This window comes from Prionailurus bengalensis, chromosome A1, assembly GCF_016509475.1.
Source record: "Prionailurus bengalensis isolate Pbe53 chromosome A1, Fcat_Pben_1.1_paternal_pri, whole genome shotgun sequence".
NCBI lineage: Eukaryota > Metazoa > Chordata > Mammalia > Carnivora > Felidae > Prionailurus > Prionailurus bengalensis.
The window spans coordinates 19,129,497-19,147,033 of NC_057343.1; the positions used below are offsets into that span (position 1 = coordinate 19,129,497).

At 40.3% G+C, this 17,537-nt stretch overlaps 1 protein-coding gene across 1 annotated transcript in view; it reads right to left on the reverse strand.

Moving 5' to 3' along the window:
• Positions 1–16,776, reverse strand: part of LOC122481814 (phosphatidylinositol 3,4,5-trisphosphate 3-phosphatase TPTE2-like) — a 98,344-nt gene extending 81,568 nt beyond the window's left edge. The window contains exons 1-6 of the mRNA XM_043577936.1: positions 16,723–16,776; positions 15,419–15,580; positions 6,845–6,964; positions 5,262–5,361; positions 5,059–5,122; positions 4,045–4,109 (exon numbers count right to left, since the gene is read on the reverse strand). Of these exons, the coding sequence (XP_043433871.1) occupies positions 4,045–4,109; positions 5,059–5,122; positions 5,262–5,361; positions 6,845–6,964; positions 15,419–15,580; positions 16,723–16,769 (558 nt within the window). The 5' untranslated portion in view covers positions 16,770–16,776. The remainder of the gene's footprint in view (positions 1–4,044; positions 4,110–5,058; positions 5,123–5,261; positions 5,362–6,844; positions 6,965–15,418; positions 15,581–16,722) is intronic.
• Between the last annotated feature and the right edge of the window lie 761 nt (positions 16,777–17,537).

A 17,537-nucleotide genomic window follows, 5' to 3' on the forward strand; every position in this document is an offset into this window, starting at 1 on the left:
TTTACATTTAGAGTGACTATTGAAAGATATGAATTTAGGGCCACTGTGTTGCCTACAGGGTTGGTGTTTCTGGTGACATTCTCTGGTTGTTTCTGGTCTTTGTTGTTTTGGTCTTTTTTTTTTCTCTAAAGAGTCCCTTGAATATTTCTTGCAGGGTTGGTTTAGTGCTTACAAACTCCTTTAGTTTTTGTCTGGGAAACTCTATCTTTCCTTCTATTCTAAATGACAGCCTTGCTGGATGAAGTATTCTTGGCTGCAGAGTTTTCCCATTAAGTATACTGAATATATCACGCCACTCCATTCTGGCCTGTCAAGTTTCTATGAACATATCTGCTGCGAACTTTATCCGTTTTCCCTTATAGGTTAAGGACTTTTTTCCCCTCGCTGCTTTCAGGATTCTTTCCCTTTCTGTGTATTTTGTGAATTTTACTATGATATATCTTGGTGATGGCTGGCTTTTGTTGAATTTAATGGGAGTTCTCTGTGCTTCTTGGATTTCAATGTTTGTTTCCTTCCCTAGATAAGGGAAGTTTTCAGCTATAAATTATTCAAATAAACCTTCTACTCCTTTTTCTTTCTCTTCTTCTGGGACTCCTATGATACAAATGTTATTACACTTTAAGGAGTTGCTGAGTTCCCTAAGTCTACATTCATGATCCAATACCTTTCTTTCACTCTTTTTTTCAGCTTCATTATTTTCCATAATTTTATCTTCTATATCAGTGATTCATTTCTCTGCTTCACCCATCGTCAATGTCATTGCACCATTCAGTTTTGCATCTCAGTTATAGCATTGTTTTATTCCAACCTCATTTTTTAGTTCTTTTATCTCTGCAGTAAGGGATTCTCTAGTGTCTTCTGTGCTTTTCTCAAGCCTAGCTAGTACCCTTATAATTATTCTTTTAAATTTTGGTTCAGACATCTTGTATCTGTAATGATTAAAACCCTGGTTGTGACTTCTTCCTGTTCTTTCCTTTGGGGTAAATTTTCTGTCTTGTCATTTGTCTGGCTCACTGTGTGTGTGTGTGTGTGTGTGTGTGTGTGTGTGTGTGAAAGAGAGAGAGAGAGAGAGAGAGAGAGAGAGAGAGAGAGAGAGAGAGAGAGAGAGAGAGACTGTTAGGAAAGCCTGTTGTATTCCTGCTCCTGAGAGTAATGGCTATATTAATAAGTGTCCCCCAAAAAAACCCAAAAAAACAAAAACACGGAAGCTAGATACTAGTTGTGCTTTGGTCTGCTTGCTAAAAGAAGCTAGATCTCAAAAAAAAGAAAAAAGCTAGATTCTATTTCCCCTAGAGTTGAAGTTTGCAGCAGCACTCTGTGATCACTAGACTTGGTGCATGCAAGGGGTTTATGCGGGTCTTCTGGGGGTGGGGTCTGCTGCACCCATTCTCAGGCTGACGTGCCCTAGTGGAGATGCACCTACAGGGTGCAGGGTGGCTGGGTTTGGTGTAAACAGCTTCAGCCTCCATTGGGAGGCACTGTTTTGCTCACTTATTTGGTCAGTGCTGATGGGGGGAGGGGAAAAATTACATGACCCCACTCTCTCCTCCCTGGAGCATGGAGTTCATGCCTGCTACTCTTCAGGGAGCTCACACAGAAGAGCCAAACAATCACTCTTTTGTGTCCCTGACTTCTGCCAGATCCCTTGCACCCAAGTTTTCTGTCTGCCAGGTAGCAGAAGTCTGTGTTTTATCTCAGGCATGTAGCTGGGCTCCAAAACTCCAAATTTTAGATGTCATGTGGGGTAGACCCATACTGATTCTCTGAGGGAGGGTCTCGCTGAGTTGTGGCCAGTGCTGGTTTGTCCAGAAATCAGTTGTGTGACCATGCAGCAGTTTGGAGTTTACAGTAAAGTGCAACGGAAAGCCAACACCAAGGTTTGCTGCCCTCAGCTGGTATTCTTTGTTCCTACACTAGGGAATAGGGCAGCACTTTGGTGGTGCCAGCTCTTTTTTCCCCTGGAAAGGCCATGCCACCTCTCCCAAATGCACTCTAAGCAGGGCAACTGTTTATCCCTGTGTGATGCAGGGGATCCTTGGACCGCACTATCCACTCACAGGTCTCTGCCCTCCTTCCTCACCAGAGCAACTCCAAGCCCACCAGGCATGACCCTGGTGCTGGCACGGACTCCAAAACTTCAGACTTTGCACTCCATTGCTTATAAAAACTCGCAGTAGTCAGTCCCTCTTCCTTTTCCAGTCAATGGTTTTGGGGAAGAGTTTTTCTTGAGCATTCCTCTGTGTGCACTTTCATTCTTTCTCTCACTCTGTTTCTCATTCACTCTTCTCTCCATGATCAGGGGTCCTTCACCTTCATGGCCCCTGTAGTTCTCTTCTCCCCCAAATCAACTCTCCACAGGCTCCTACCTTCCACTATGTGGCTATTTTTCCATCTCTAATTGTGCAGTTTTGCTCTCTAAGTCCTCAGATCAATTTCTTGGGTGATCAAAATGATTAGATATTTATCTGGCTGTGCTCAAGGGTCAAGGCAAGCGTAGGGTCCCCCTAGGGTCCTCTGCCATCTTAACTTCTCCCCCTAAATGCAGTATTTTCAATTCACATGTTTGAAGTCATGCAAGCTGTACGACTTCCCTGTCAAAATTACTGGTTGCCAAATTTATGGTTTCTTTAGCTGTATCTTTTTTGAGTTTTATATTTTCTGTTATGTAGATGTTATAGAATATAACACCATTGCTGTCTTTGTGACGTGGTGTATGATTGTATGATTTCTGTATGTAAACTGAATGCTTAAGCTTTTGATACAGGATTCTAGAAAGCAGTAAATTTTAGTGTTATAGTGAATAAGTATAATATATAAATGTTGTAAGAACTGTACAAAAATATCGAATGTATCTCAGATTTGGGGCATAAAAAGCCAGTCAAAAAAGAAGTATTTTATGATTCCACTTATGTGAAATTCAGCAATAAGTAAAACTAATCTGTGGTAACAGAAGTTAGAATAGCAATTACCTCTAGTGTGTTGGCATATTGACTGAAAAAGAGCAAGAAATGTTCTATATATTGTTAGGGGTGTTGGTTACATGCATATAGACCTATATATAATCTCATCAAAATCCACTTAAGGTAAGTGCAATTGACGGTATTTGTTATGCCTTGACAAAAGTATAATTATACATGCATGTATATATGCAGACTTACATGTAGACGTATACATATACGTACGTAATTACACCGTATTAATATATAACAAAAATATAAATTACGCTAATGAATACACAGCCACACACATATGCAAACTCCTTAAACAATGGCTTTTAACTGGAGTTTCATATTACATATCATTTTATGTTTGAAATTATTTAATACACAGACTCTAAAGCAGTATGCCTCCACTATAATTTAGGATCTCAACCTAAGAACACACATTTTATCTAAAGAATTCCCATCCTCCCCATGATAGACTACGAAAAATGGCCGCAATTTGTTGCAATTCCTGCCAGCAAGAGATGCGGTCTATTCTACGCCTTGAATCTGGACTGAGTTGTAATTTGCTTCGTACCATAGAGTGAGGTAGAAGCCATATAATACTAGTTTTGAACCTGGGCCGTTAGGGGCTCTGCATTCTTCTGCTTGCTACTTGTGGGATCTTTGCCACTGCCACCATGTGAACAAGCCTCCAACTAGTCTGCTGGAGAGTGAGACATCACGTGGAGCCATCCAACCAGGCCATTTTAGACCAGCCAATCCTCTGATTCCAAGTAGCTGCCCACAGATGGATACATTAGCCCAGCTGTGATTAGTTACACCTGGCCCTGATCAGCAGACCCACTCAGTTAAGCCCAACCCAAATTCAAATTCGGAAACCCCGTTATTATGAACTAAGTAAATGGTTAATGCCAGAAGCCATTAAGGTTTTGCACGCTTCATTACATAGAAAAAGCTAATTGCTATCGATCCTTTATAATTTTTTACCTGGGAGAGCAAATTTTTACAACACTGCCATCTCTGAGCCAGTGGTACACTTACGACTCTGTAGTCTATGTTTAGTGAGAAATATGAACATTTGTTGTGTAAATATCCTCACCTTAATGGGATTCCTATAGAAAGACTGCTGTCCAGAAGATGGGAATGACATGGCAATAATACGCTCTGGAAGTCAAAAGAGTCATTATTATGAATGTCATTATAGATGTGAAACAATGTATGAGAGCTTATTATATATGTAATCAGACTTCTTTTTCATAGAAAAGAACTTTCAGGATTGAGAATGACAGAACTACCTTTCAGATAACCAAGACAACGTATTAAATTATCCAATATAATGACCATTAAACTCACATTGTGTTCCTAGGACTCAACTGGTTCCAGCCATATGTGACAAATTTGTGTTGCCCTATAAGTGGGAATTTATTTCTTATTTAAACACCAAAGAAAAATGAGAGATCTGGGCTCCAGGAATGGTGGCATTGGTGCTTTCCAGTGCTTCTGACTCAGAAACCTTGAGACCCCTTATTCTCTAGGGTTTGAGGAAGAGAAGAGGACTCTCTGAAATCCTTGCAACACAGGAAAACAACTAGGACTCAAATTCCAAACCAAACAAAGGGAGCCAGCTGGAAATCCGTTCAATTTCCTGTAACCAAGCAGCCTGGATTTGAGAGATCAAAGCAGATTTTCCATTGTCAGGAGGAGTAAACTACAAATATGTTGCACTACCACAGTGGCTCATATCTTCATGGGTAAAGAATGCTTTGAAATGACATGGCTCCTCAAAATAAATAAATAAACTTTAAAAAGGTCGGGAGGACACCTGGGTGGCGCAGTCAGTTAAGCGCCTGACTCTTGATTTTGGCTTAGGTAATGATCTCACGGTGAGATTGAGCCCCACATCAGGCTCTGTGCAGACAGCATGGTGTCTGCTTGGGATTCTCTCCCTCCCTCTCTCTCCGTCCCTCCCCCACTCACACATGAACACGCTCTCTCAAAATGAATAAATAAACTTTGAAAGAACATGGCTCAGACGAAACAAGAACAAAATGAACATAATTACACACAAGAAAGAGTCGAAGTTAATATAAGTAGACAGTTGAACTTCACGAACCAGTAACATAAGTGAGGTCTAAGTCAAATCCATCCTTCTTGTATCGCCGTTTGTTTTCTGAAACCTAAGAGTTTAAAACAATCATTAACTTGCAAAACAAAAATCAAGGTAAAATAGAGAATGTTACACAGATAAGTACAACCCTCGCCAGTATTTCCTGAAACAAACATGTTCTGAATCATAAGTATGTTTTGGCCACTTACCAGCCTTCTGGTCAGCATTTCAAGATGTTTCTTTTGATGAGCCAGATGGAAAACTCTTATCAGAATAATAAGTCGCAGAGATTGAAATAAAATTGCCAATCTAACAGTAAAAAGATCAATTTTTGCTTTAGAAACAGGATTTTGTCCATATGGACCAAGTCCAGAGGACTTGTTCTTAACCAGGGTGATTGTGCACATACACAACCCCCCACCAAGTCTCCTACCCACCCACCTAGGGAATACTTGGCAATGGCTGGGGATATTTTTCATTATCATACTGTGTGTGAAGGTATGCTACTTGTATCTAGTGGGCAGAAGCCAGGAATGTTGCTAAACACCAATCAATGCACAGGACAGCCCCTATAACAAAGAACTATCTGGTCCATACTCTCAATAGTGCTGAGGTTGAGAAACTCTGGTAGAGAGAGAAATAGTTATAAGATAGACTTAGAATTTGTGTACTGAACTTTTGTGGCTTAAGACAAGCCTTTGTCAGTCATTTTCCCATCAAAAGAAACAGAGCGTTCTTGTTCACCTTTGTTATTCCCATCCGTAACAGAGGCTCACTACAGCTGCTAACATACATCGGGCAGGCAGCAGACTGAGATACTTCCCAAGTGTACTAGCTCATGTCTCTCCTACCATCAGAAAAAAACATGGCAGAGCACTGATGATTTGAATATGTGCTTCTCTAGCTTGAGTGTGCACATAATTCAGTAGGCCTGGAATGGGGCTGGAGATGTTTTTTCCTTTTGCATTTCTGGCAAGTTCTTAGGTGATACTGAAGTTGCCAGAGGACCATACTGGATCCACTTATTTCAAAACAATTCCAAAGGCCTGTCATGTGATATGAAGTTTTGTTGGGACCTGAATTAAAGTCCTGGGTTACTGGAGTGCAGAAAGAAGGTGCTGGACTAATGAGCGAGTCATCCAACATCTATATCCCAATACACATCTCCTTCCTTTTCCTCATTACCACAGTAGCGAGAGGAAGAAAGGAGGGAAAGCCATCAGTCACTTTTATACACATTTTAGTTTCCTGATAGCTAAGCAGTTCTAACTTTGCTTCAGCTTTCTTCATTTCAACTATACTGTAAGATTCCACCTCCATGGTGCTACCTATATGACCTTGTTTTCTGTTCTACTTGCTCCTTTTTAGGAGAATCATGATGGGAGTCTCTCAAATTTTGCAAACCAATACTCTGGATTACAGGAAAAACCCAGGAATTTCAGGTAAGGAACTTGTGATTGAAACTCAATGGGAATTTCAAAACGTAGAAAAGTTAAATTAGGTACAAGAGGCCAAGTTTCCAGTTTGTTCTTTCGGTGTTCCATGTTCTTTATTCAGCTAAAGGTGCTTAATGTGTACACCCTTCACACTTCCCAATAAACAACCATGCTTTAGTGTCCAAGTAGGTGGAAATTTTTCTAAATATTTCAGTTTTGGCAACTTAATTGGCTCATATTCAACACATTCAGACTTTGAAGGATTATACAAATGGAAAGCCACAGAAGGCACCCCCCCCCGAAAAAAACAAAAGGGAAAAAATGAAAACTTTAAGAGAAATTATTATGTTTCTTACCTGGGGATATCTTTAAGAACCTTAAGGTCATAAAACATATAAATTATATCAACCAGTAGAGTCACTACAATGATGACAGCATCTAAGCAGTTAAGTATATCAGAAAAATACAGTCGTATCCTGTAGTACAAAACAAAAAACATTAGTTTATGCTCCTTCAAAGAGGAGATAGGGATATTTTAAGAGCACAAATTATTTGACTCATCCCATTAAGAATTTTACTTAATGGATTCTTTAAAATGCATTTACTAGACTGGACTAAGAGGGAAGACATCCAAATTCTATCCTACTTTATACATACAAATGACAAAAGCATCAATGTAGCAATTCAAGTATAGTAAGAGATATGACCAAACCACTGAACAAGAGGCAAGCATTGCTTTCACATATTGGACAAGAAAAGTGGGATATTTGGCAGTCCTGCTGAGCAATAGAAGCCAAATTTGTCACGGCCTTAGAGCCACTTGGCTGTGATGAGTGTAAAAGAGGAGTTTGTGAGAGATGGGCCCCCTAATTTGGCCTGTAAACTCATCATCTGGCTTTACATCCACAGTAGAATCCCAATGGGCTAGTGGCCTCCACTGTACAAAGCTGAATTTCCATCCACTTTGCCTTCCTCCCCAATACTGGCTCCCTTCAGGCAAGGACACGATGTCCCAGGGAAACCTCCTTCCAATTCTGAGGTAACCCCTCTCAGGCTCTGAGTAATCTGGAGGTAAAAAGTCCTCCCCTAAAGTGTGAGTATAGCAGTTCAGCAGGAAAGGAGACAAGCAGGCTTCTAAAATGCTCTGGATGAAATGAGGCCGGGGAATTAGTCCCTGCCTCCCACAGCTGACATGATCCAGGGCTTGGCTCACTTGATCCACCTTTTCATAAAGCCAGCAAGTAGAGAAAACCAGCTGCTGCCTCACCACCAAGCCTTGTTGATGGGATGAACATGCTTCAGAGCTCTTGTGTAACTTTTTGGGTGGGGGGAAACTTTATAACTTTTTCTTTATTTTGATTCAAGTTAGTTAGCATATAGTGTGGTATTGGTTTCTAGAGTAGAATCCAGGGATTCATCACTTACACATAATCCGGTGCTCATCCCAACAAGTTCCCTCCTTAATGCTCATCACCCATTTAGCCCATCCCCCCACCCACCTCCCCTCCAACAAACCCTCAGTTTGTTCTCTCTAGTTAAGAGTCTCTCATGGTTCGCCTCCCTCTGTTTTTATCTTTTTTTTTCTTCTCTTCAGCTTTATTTTTTTATTATTTTTTTTATATATGAAATTTATTGACGAATTGGTTTCCATACAACACCCAGTGCTCATCCCAAAAGGTGACCTCCTCAATACCCATCACCCACCCTCTCCTCCCTCCCACCCCCCATCAACCCTCAGTTTGTTCTCAGTTTTTAACAGTCTCTTATGCTTTGGCTCTCTCCCACTCTAACCTCTTTTTTTTTTTTTTCCTTCCCCTCCCCCATGGGTTCCTGTTAAGTTTCTCAGGATCCACATAAGAGTGAAACCATATGGTATCTGTCTTTCTCTGTATGGCTTATTTCACTTAGCATCACACTCTCCAGTTCCATCCACGTTGCTACAAAAGGCCATATTCCATTTTTTCTCATTGCCACGTAGTACTCCATTGTGTATATAAACCACAATTTCTTTATCCATTCATCAGTTGATGGACATTTAGGCTCTTTCCATAATTTGGCTATTGTTGAGAGTGCTGCTATGGACATTGGGGTACAAGTGGCCCTATGCATCAGTACTCCTGTATCCCTTGGATAAATTCCTAGCAGTGCTATTGCTGGGTCATAGAGTAGGTCTATTTTTAATTTTCTGAGGAACCTCCACACTGTTTTCCAGAGCGGCTGCACCAATTTGCATTCCCACCAACAGTGCAAGAGGGTTCACGTTTCTCCACATCCTCTCCAGCATCTATAGTCTCCTGATTTGTTCATTTTGGCCACTCTGACTGGCGTGAGGTGATACCTGAGTGTGGTTTTGATTTGTATTTCCCTGATGAGGAGCGACGCTGAACATCTTTTCATGTGCCTGTTGGCCATCCGGATGTCTTCTTTAGAGAAGTGTCTATTCATGTTTTCTGCCCATTTCTTCACTGGGTTATTTGTTTTTTGGGTGTGGAGTTTGGTGAGCTCTTTATAGATTTTGGATACTAGCCCTTTGTCCGATATGTCATTTGCGAATGTCTTTTCCCATTCCGTTGGTTGCCTTTTAGTTTTGTTGGTTGTTTCCTTTGCTGTGCAGAAGCTTTTTATCTTCATAAGGTCCCAGTAATTCACTTTTGCTTTTAATTCCCTTGCCTTTGGGGATGTGTCGAGTAAGAGATTGCTACGGCTGAGGTCAGAGAGGTCTTTTCCTGCTTTCTCCTCTAAGGTTTTGATGGTTTCCTGTCTCACATTTAGGTCCTTTATCCATTTTGAGTTTATTTTTGTGAATGGTGTGAGAAAGTGGTCTAGTTTCAACCTTCTGCATGTTGCTGTCCAGTGCTCCCAGCACCATTTGTTAAAGAGGCTGTCTTTTTTCCATTGGATGTTCTTTCCTGCTTTGTCAAAGATGAGTTGGCCATATGTTTGTGGGTCTAGTTCTGGGGTTTCTATTCTATTCCATTGGTCTATGTGTCTGTTTTGGTGCCAATACCATGCTGTCTTGATGATGACAGCTTTGTAGTAGAGGCTAAAGTCTGGGATTGTGATGCCTCCTGCTTTGGTCTTCTTCTTCAAAATTCCTTTGGCTATTCGGGGCCTTTTGTGGTTCCATATGAATTTTAGGATGGCTTGTTCTAGTTTCGAGAAGAATGCTGGTGCAATTTTGATTGGGATTGCATTGAATGTGTAGATAGCTTTGGGTAGTATTGACATTTTGACAATATTTATTTCTCCAATCCATGAGCAGGGAATGTCTTTCCATTTCTTTAAATCTTCTTCAATTACCTTTATAAGCTTTCTATAGTTTTCAGCATACAGATCCTTTACATCTTTGGTTAGATTTATTCCTAGGTATTTTATGCTTCTTGGTGCAATTGTGAATGGGATCAGTTTCTTTATTTGTCTTTCTGTTGCTTCACTGTTAGTGTATAAGAATGCAACTGATTTCTGTACATTGATTTTGTATCCTGCAACTTTGCTGAATTCCTGTATCAGTTCTAGCAGACTTTTGGTGGAGTCTATCGGATTTTCCATGTATAATATCATGTCATCTGCAAAAAGCGAAAGCTTGACTTCATCTTTGCCAATTTTGATGCCTTTGATTTCCTTTTGTTGTCTGATTGCTGATGCTAGAACTTCCAGCACTATGTTAAACAACAGCGGAGAGAGTGGGCATCCCTGTCGTGTTCCTGATCTCAGGGAAAAAGCTCTCAGTTTTTCCCCGTTGAGGATGATGTTAGCTGTGGGCTTTTCATAAATGGCTTTTATGATCTTTAAGTATGTTCCTTCTATCCCGACTTTCTCAAGGGTTTTTATTAAGAAAGGGTGCTGGATTTTGTCAAAGGCCTTTTCTGCATCGATTGACAGGATCATATGGTTCTTCTCTTTTTTGTTGTTAATATGATATATCACGTTGATTGATTTGCGAATGTTGAACCAGCCCTGCATCCCAGGAATGAATCCCACTTGGTCATGGTGAATAATTCTTTTTATATGCCGTTGAATTCGATTTGCTAGTATCTTATTGAGAATTTTTGCATCCATATTCATCAGGGATATTGGCCTGTAGTTCTCTTTTTTTACTGGGTCTCTGTCTGGTTTAGGAATCAAAGTAATACTGGCTTCATAGAATGAGTCTGGAAGTTTTCCTTCCCTTTCTATTTCTTGGAATAGCTTGAGAAGGATAGGTATTACCTCTGCTTTAAACGTCTGGTAGAACTCCCCTGGGAAGCCATCTGGTCCTGGACTCTTATTTGTTGGGAGATTTTTGATAACCGATGCAATTTCTTCGCTGGTTATGGGTCTGTTCAAGCTTTCTATTTCCTCCTGGTTGAGTTTTGGAAGAGTGTGGGTGTTCAGGAATTTGTCCATTTCTTCCAGGTTGTCCAACATGTTAGCATATAATTTTTCATAGTATTCCCTGATAATTGTTTGTATCTCTGAGGGATTGGTTGTAATAATTCCATTTTCATTCATGATTTTATCTATTTGGGTCATCTCCCTTTTCTTTTTGAGAAGCCTGGCTAGAGGTTTGTCAATTTTGTTTATTTTTTCAAAAAACCAACTCTTGGTTTCGTTGATCTGCTCTACAGTTTTTTTAGATTCTATATTGTTTATTTCTGCTCTGATCTTTATTATTTCTCTTCTTCTGCTGGGTTTAGGCTGCCTTTGCTGTTCTGCTTCTAGTTCCTTTAGGTGTGCTGTTAGATTTTGTATTTGGGATTTTTCTTGTTTCTTGAGATAGGCCTGGATTGCAATGTATTTTCCTCTCAGGACTGCCTTTGCTGCGTCCCAAAGCGTTTGGATTGTTGTATTTTCATTTTCGTTTGTTTCCATATATTTTTTAATTTCTTCTCTAATTGCCTGGTTGACCCACTCATTCGTTAGTAGGGTGTTCTTTAACCTCCATGCTTTTGGAGGTTTTCCAGACTTTTTTCTGTGGTTGATTTCAAGCTTCATAGCATTGTGGTCTGAAAGTATGCATGGTATAATTTCAATTCTTGTAAACTTATGAAGGGCTGTTTTGTGGCCCAGTATATGATCTATCTTGGAGAATGTTCCATGTGCACTCGAGAAGAAAGTATATTCTGTTGCTTTGGGATGCAGAGTTCTAAATATATCTGTCAAGTCCATCTGATCCAATGTCTCATTCAGGGCCCTTGTTTCTTTATTGACCATGTGTCTAGATGATCTATCCATTTCTGTAAGTGGGGTGTTAAAGTCCCCTGCAATTACCACATTCTTATCAATAAGGTTGCTTATGTTTATGAGTAATTGTTTTATATATTTGGGGGCTCCGGTATTCGGTGCATAGACATTTATAATTGTTAGCTCTTCCTGATGGATAGACCCTGTAACTATTATAAAATGTCCTTCTTCATCTCTTGTTACAGCCTTTAATTTAAAGTCTAGTTTGTCTGATATAAGTATGGCTACTCCAGCTTTCTTTTGGCTTCCAGTCGCATGATAAATAGTTCTCCATCCCCTCACTCTCAATCTAAAGGTGTCCTCAGGTCTAAAATGAGTCTCTTGTAGACAGCAAATAGATGGGTCTTGTTTTTTTATCCATTCTGATACCCTATGTCTTTTGGTTGGTGCATTTAATCCATTTACATTCAGTGTTATTATAGAAAGATACGGGTTTAGAGTCATTGTGATGTCTGTATGTTTTATGCTTGTAGTGATGTCTCTGGGACTTTGTCTCACAGGGTCCCCCTTAGGATCTCTTATAGGGTTGGTTTAGTGGTGACAAATTCCTTCAGTTTTTGTTTGTTTGGGAAGACCTTTATCTCTCCTTCTATTCTAAATTACAGACTTGCTGGATAAAGGATTCTTGGCTGCATATTTTTTCTGTCTAGCACCCTGAAAATCTTGTGCCAATTCTTTCTGGCCTGCCAAGTTTCAAAAGAGAGATCAGTCACGAGTCTTATAGGTCTCCTTTATATGTGAGGGCACGTTTACCCCTTGCTGCTTTCAGAATCTTCTCTTTATCTTTGTATTTTGCCAGTTTCACTATGATATGTCATGCAGAAGATCGATTCAAGTTCGTCTGAAGGGAGTTCTCTGTGCCTCTTGGATTTCAATGCCTTTTTCCTTCCCCAGTTCAGGGAAGTTCTCAGCTATTATTTCTTCAAGTACCCCTTCAGCACCTTTCCCTCTCTCTTCCTCCTCTGGGATACCAATTATGCGTATATTATTTCTTTTTAGAGTATCACTTAGTTCTCTAATTTTCCCCTCATACTCCTGGATTTTTTTATCTCTCTTTTTCTCAGCTTCCTCTTTTTCCATAACTTTATCTTCTAGTTCACCTATTCTCTCCTCTGCCTCTTCAATCCGAGCCGTGGTGGTTTCAATTTTGTTTTGCATTTCATTTAAAGCGTTTTTCAGCTCCTCGTGACTGTTCCTTAGTCCCTTGATCTCTGTAGCAAGAGATTCTCTGCTGTCCTCTATACTGTTTTCAAGCCCTGTGATTAATTTTATGACTATTATTCTAAATTCACTTTCTGTTATATTATTTAAATCCTTTTTGATCAGCTCATTAGCTGTTGTTATTTCCTGGAGATTCTTCTGAGGGAAATTCTTCCGTTTGGTCATTTTGGATAGTCCCTGGCGTGGTGAAGACCTGCAGGGCACTTCCCCTCTGCCGTGGTGTATAACTGGAGTTGGTGGGCGGGGCCGCAGTCAGACCTGATGTCTGCCCCCAGCCCACCGCTGGGGCCACAGTCAGACTGGTGTGTGCCTTCTCTTCCCCTCTCCTGGGGGCGGGATTCACTGTGGGGTGGCGTGGCCCGTCTGGGCTACTTGCACCCTGCCAGGCTTGTGATGCTGGGGATCTGGCGTATTAGCTGGGGTGGGTAGGCAAGGTGCACAGGGGAAGGAGGGGCAGGCTTAGCTCGCTTCTCCTTAGGTGATCCACTTCAGGAGGTGCGCTGTGGCAGCGGGAGGGAGTCAGATCCGCTGCCGGAGGTTTGGCTCCGCAGAAGCGCAGAGTTGGGTGTTTGCGCGGAGCGAGCAAGTTCCCTGGCAGGAACCGGTTCCCTTTGGGATTTCGGCTGGGGGATGGGCGGGGGAGATGGCGCTGGCGAGCGCCTTTGTTCCCCACCAAACTGAGCTCTGTTGTCAGGGGGCTCAGCAGCTCTCCCTCCCTTTGTCCTCCAGCCTTCCCGCTTTCCGAACAGAGCTGTTAACTTATGACCTCCCAGACGCTAAGTCGCGCTTGCTGTCGGAACACAGTCCGCCCGGCCCCTCCGCTTTTGCAAGCCAGACTCAGGGGCTCTGCTTGGCCGGCGAGCCGCCCCTCCGCCCCGGCTCCCTCCCGCCAGTCCGTGGAGCGCGCACCGCCTCGCCGCCCTTCCTACCCTCTTCCGTGGGCCTCTCGTCTGCACTTGGCTCCGGCGACTCCGTTCTGCTAATCCTCTGGCGGTTTTCTGGGTTATTTAGGCAGGTGTAGGTGGAATCTAAGTGATCAGCAGGACGTGCGGTGAGCCCAGCGTCCTCCTACGCCGCCATCTTCTCTTCCTGTTTTTATCTTATTTTATTTTTCCTTCCTTTCCCACATGTTCATCCGGCTTGTTTCTTAAATTTTACATATGAGCAAAATCATGTATTTGTCTTTCTGATTGACTTCTTTCACTTAGCATAATACAGTGTAGTTCCATTCATGTTTTGCAAATGGCAAGATTTCGTTCTTTGTCATGGCTGAGTAATATGCCATCGTGTGTATATCTATACCACATCTTTGTCCATTTATCAGTCAATGGACATTGGGGCTCTCTCCATACTTTGGTTATTGTTGATAGCACTGCTATAAACACTGAGGCGCATGTGTTTTGAATCAGCATCTTTGTGTCTTTGGGGTAAATACCTGGTAGTGCAATGGCTGAGTCATAGGGTGGTTCTATTTTTAACTTTTTGAGGAAACTCCATACTGTTTTCTGGAATGGCTGCACCAGTTTGCCTTTCCAGCAACAGTGCAAAAGTGTTCCTTCTTCTGCATTCTTGCCAACATCTGTTGTTTCCTGAGTTGTCACTTTTAGCCATTCTGACAGGTGTGAGGTGGTATCTCATTGGAGTTTTGATTTGCATTTCCCTGATGATGAGTGATATGGAGCATCTTTTCATGTGTCTGTTAGCCACCTGGATGTCTTTTTTGGAAAATTGTCTATTCATGTCCTCTGCCCATTTCATCACTGGATTATTTGGTTTTTGGGTGTTGAGTTTGATTCTCACATACCTTAACATAAATTTTTATTTTAACTGAGGTAGGGGTTGTTCAGACCTATTATTTAGTATTTAATACACTGTCAGCTTTTATTTAGATTCAACTCTCAGGGAGAGTTTACATTTGTACTTCACACACATATTCTTTTTAATAATGTGCATGTAGGGGCGCCTGGGTGGCTCAGTTGGTTGAGTGACCGATTTCAACTCAGGTCATGATCTCACAGTTTGTAAGTTCGAGCACCACATCGGACTCTGTGCTGACAGCTTGGAGCCTGGAACCTGCTTCGGATTCTGTGTCTCCCTCTCTCTCTCTGCCCCTCCCCCGCTCATGCTCTGTCTCTGTCTCAGAAATAAATAAACATTAAAAAAATAATTAAAAAAATAATGTACATGTAGACACATCAGCTGCCTGGCTCTACTTTGCAAACCCTTTAAGCTTTACCTGTTGAAGGAACTATCCATAATAAGTTGCTGGAAACTAGAGTATCAGTTGCAACAATAAAATTAAAGCCCACTCTAGTAGAAATTGGGATTTGGATTGTTTTCTCATGGACCATGTGGACCATGCCTCCTCTTTAACAAAGAGGAACACATTCACATTTGGTTGGGTTGACTTGGTAATTATTTTGGGATGCTTCTCAGAGCAGTACAAAACAGCTTTATAATAGGTAAAAAAAATCAGTGAAACTTACCCTTCTACATATACTCGAAGAAGAACATCCAAGACAAAAAATAAAGAAATAGCTAAAGAAATTAAATGAATTTCCACAGGAATATATATTGCGTTTTTAGTGACAAGCAGGTCTGTAATGACGAGGGACATATCCACAAAGATAAGCAAAATTCCAAATATTCTACAACAGATAAACAGAATAAAGATAAAATGATTTTCACTCCTAAAGTTAGACCATATTTAGGTCAATGATCTGATAACAAAATGTAATTTAGGATCAAATTATCCACTGGTAGGGAATACTGTGTTGCCTTAAAGTATAAAAAAAAATTACTAAGTTTTCCCCCAATGGAAGCAGTTATTAGAGAATTAAAATCTCCCCCACACCATTTCACGTTATCATGTCCTTTTATAAAAGACATATCAGACTAACCCTCCAAGATAGCACAGGCAACCTGAATTAAAATACACGTCCCCACTTGTGAACTCTTCTTAAAATCTGAGAATTTTTTAAGGGGTTTCTACCAATTTCTCATAAAAAATAAAACCACATTCATACTGATTAACTTTTACAAATTTAGCAATAAAAACCAAGTGAAAGTATGACTAACATAACCTTAAAAGACCTCTTTGACCACTACGATGTTTTATCAGTGAGATTTTCAATAAGTATATGATTATATATTAATAGATGCTTCTAGCACAGTGCTAGGCACATGAGAAGGAATCATACTGTATAGATGATTAAACTCTAAAGTACCTCCTAAGCCTTCCTCTTATATATTCTAAACACATTCTTCATAAACTGAGTACACTACTTGTATAATCTATGAAGATACATTCATTAGCCTTCAAAATACTTTTTAAAAATTACAATGCAAATTAAAATATTATAAATTTAAAAGGAAGCAAGTATATTGTGTGACTCTGTATCATAGCATGAAATAAATCTTACTATCATGTAGAGAAGAAGTCTGAGTAAAATGGTCCCAGAATTAAGGAGTATTTCTAGACAAATAAAGTATCTAATAAAAACACTTAAAGAATTTTTAAAAGCATGCTTCATTATTTTTACTTTTACAGGCAGAAAAAACATACTAATATGTTACTATTAGGCTTAGGTAAATATCATTTCTTTGAATTTCTCAATGTTCAGCTGAAACTAAAATTTCAATTCAAATTATGTTACATAAAATGGGGCACAAGAGCTATTTAGCAACATACTGACAGTGAAAATGTGTTTCCCCCTCCCAGGTCCTTTATTATTAAAAATATTAAATATTATGCATATTTAATTTCCTCCCTTTCTAGGGTCTCACATACCTGAATGTGAGTGATGATACAAGTGAGTACACAATTCTCTTAATCATGCTGCAACAAAAAGAAGTAAAAATTAAATTCCAGAGTCTTCAAATTTATCACAGATTTCTTCTAATATGGAATATGAATTTAGCCAATAAAAAAGGATTCTAGAAACATAGTTTTAAAAGAAAGTTCTTCAGAAGTTGCATAACAAAATGCTGTTTACTAGGATTTTCATTGTTCTGCTTCATGATTTTTAAGTTTTCATATGTGGAATAAATTCAAATAAAACTCTCAACTGTGTTTAGTAGTATTTCCCTTGCCTGCAAAGCCCCAATCCCAATTTTATGGTAATATTAAGTTGGGGTCATCAACTAAAGCAAGATAATGTAGAGACAGAAAGGCGTGGTAGAGAGATAGGCATTCCAGCTCTCCCATAGATGAGCTGAGGGATCCTGTGCAAGTTATCAAACCTTGGCAAGGTCTGTTTCCACAGCAGCCAAATAAAGGACTTCAGGGATAGGTAGGGAATAAATGATACTCTTGTCCTATAATGTTCATCTCTTGAAAAAAGATATCCCATAACACAACAGTTAACCATTAATGAGAATCACATTGGGGGTGCAAGTGCACTTTGGAGATAAAGAATTTTAGTAAGATAGATTTCAAAGGAGAAACACCCTAGAGATTGGGCTCCTTCCATTAATAGGAGGAGGAGAAGCCTGTTTGATGGGGCCTTCAAGTTATGCTTCATTTTACTCTATGGCTGGAGACAAGGTAGCCACTGGGGAGCAATTTATTGCCCTGCAGATGCCTACAATGTGGGACCCAAACTC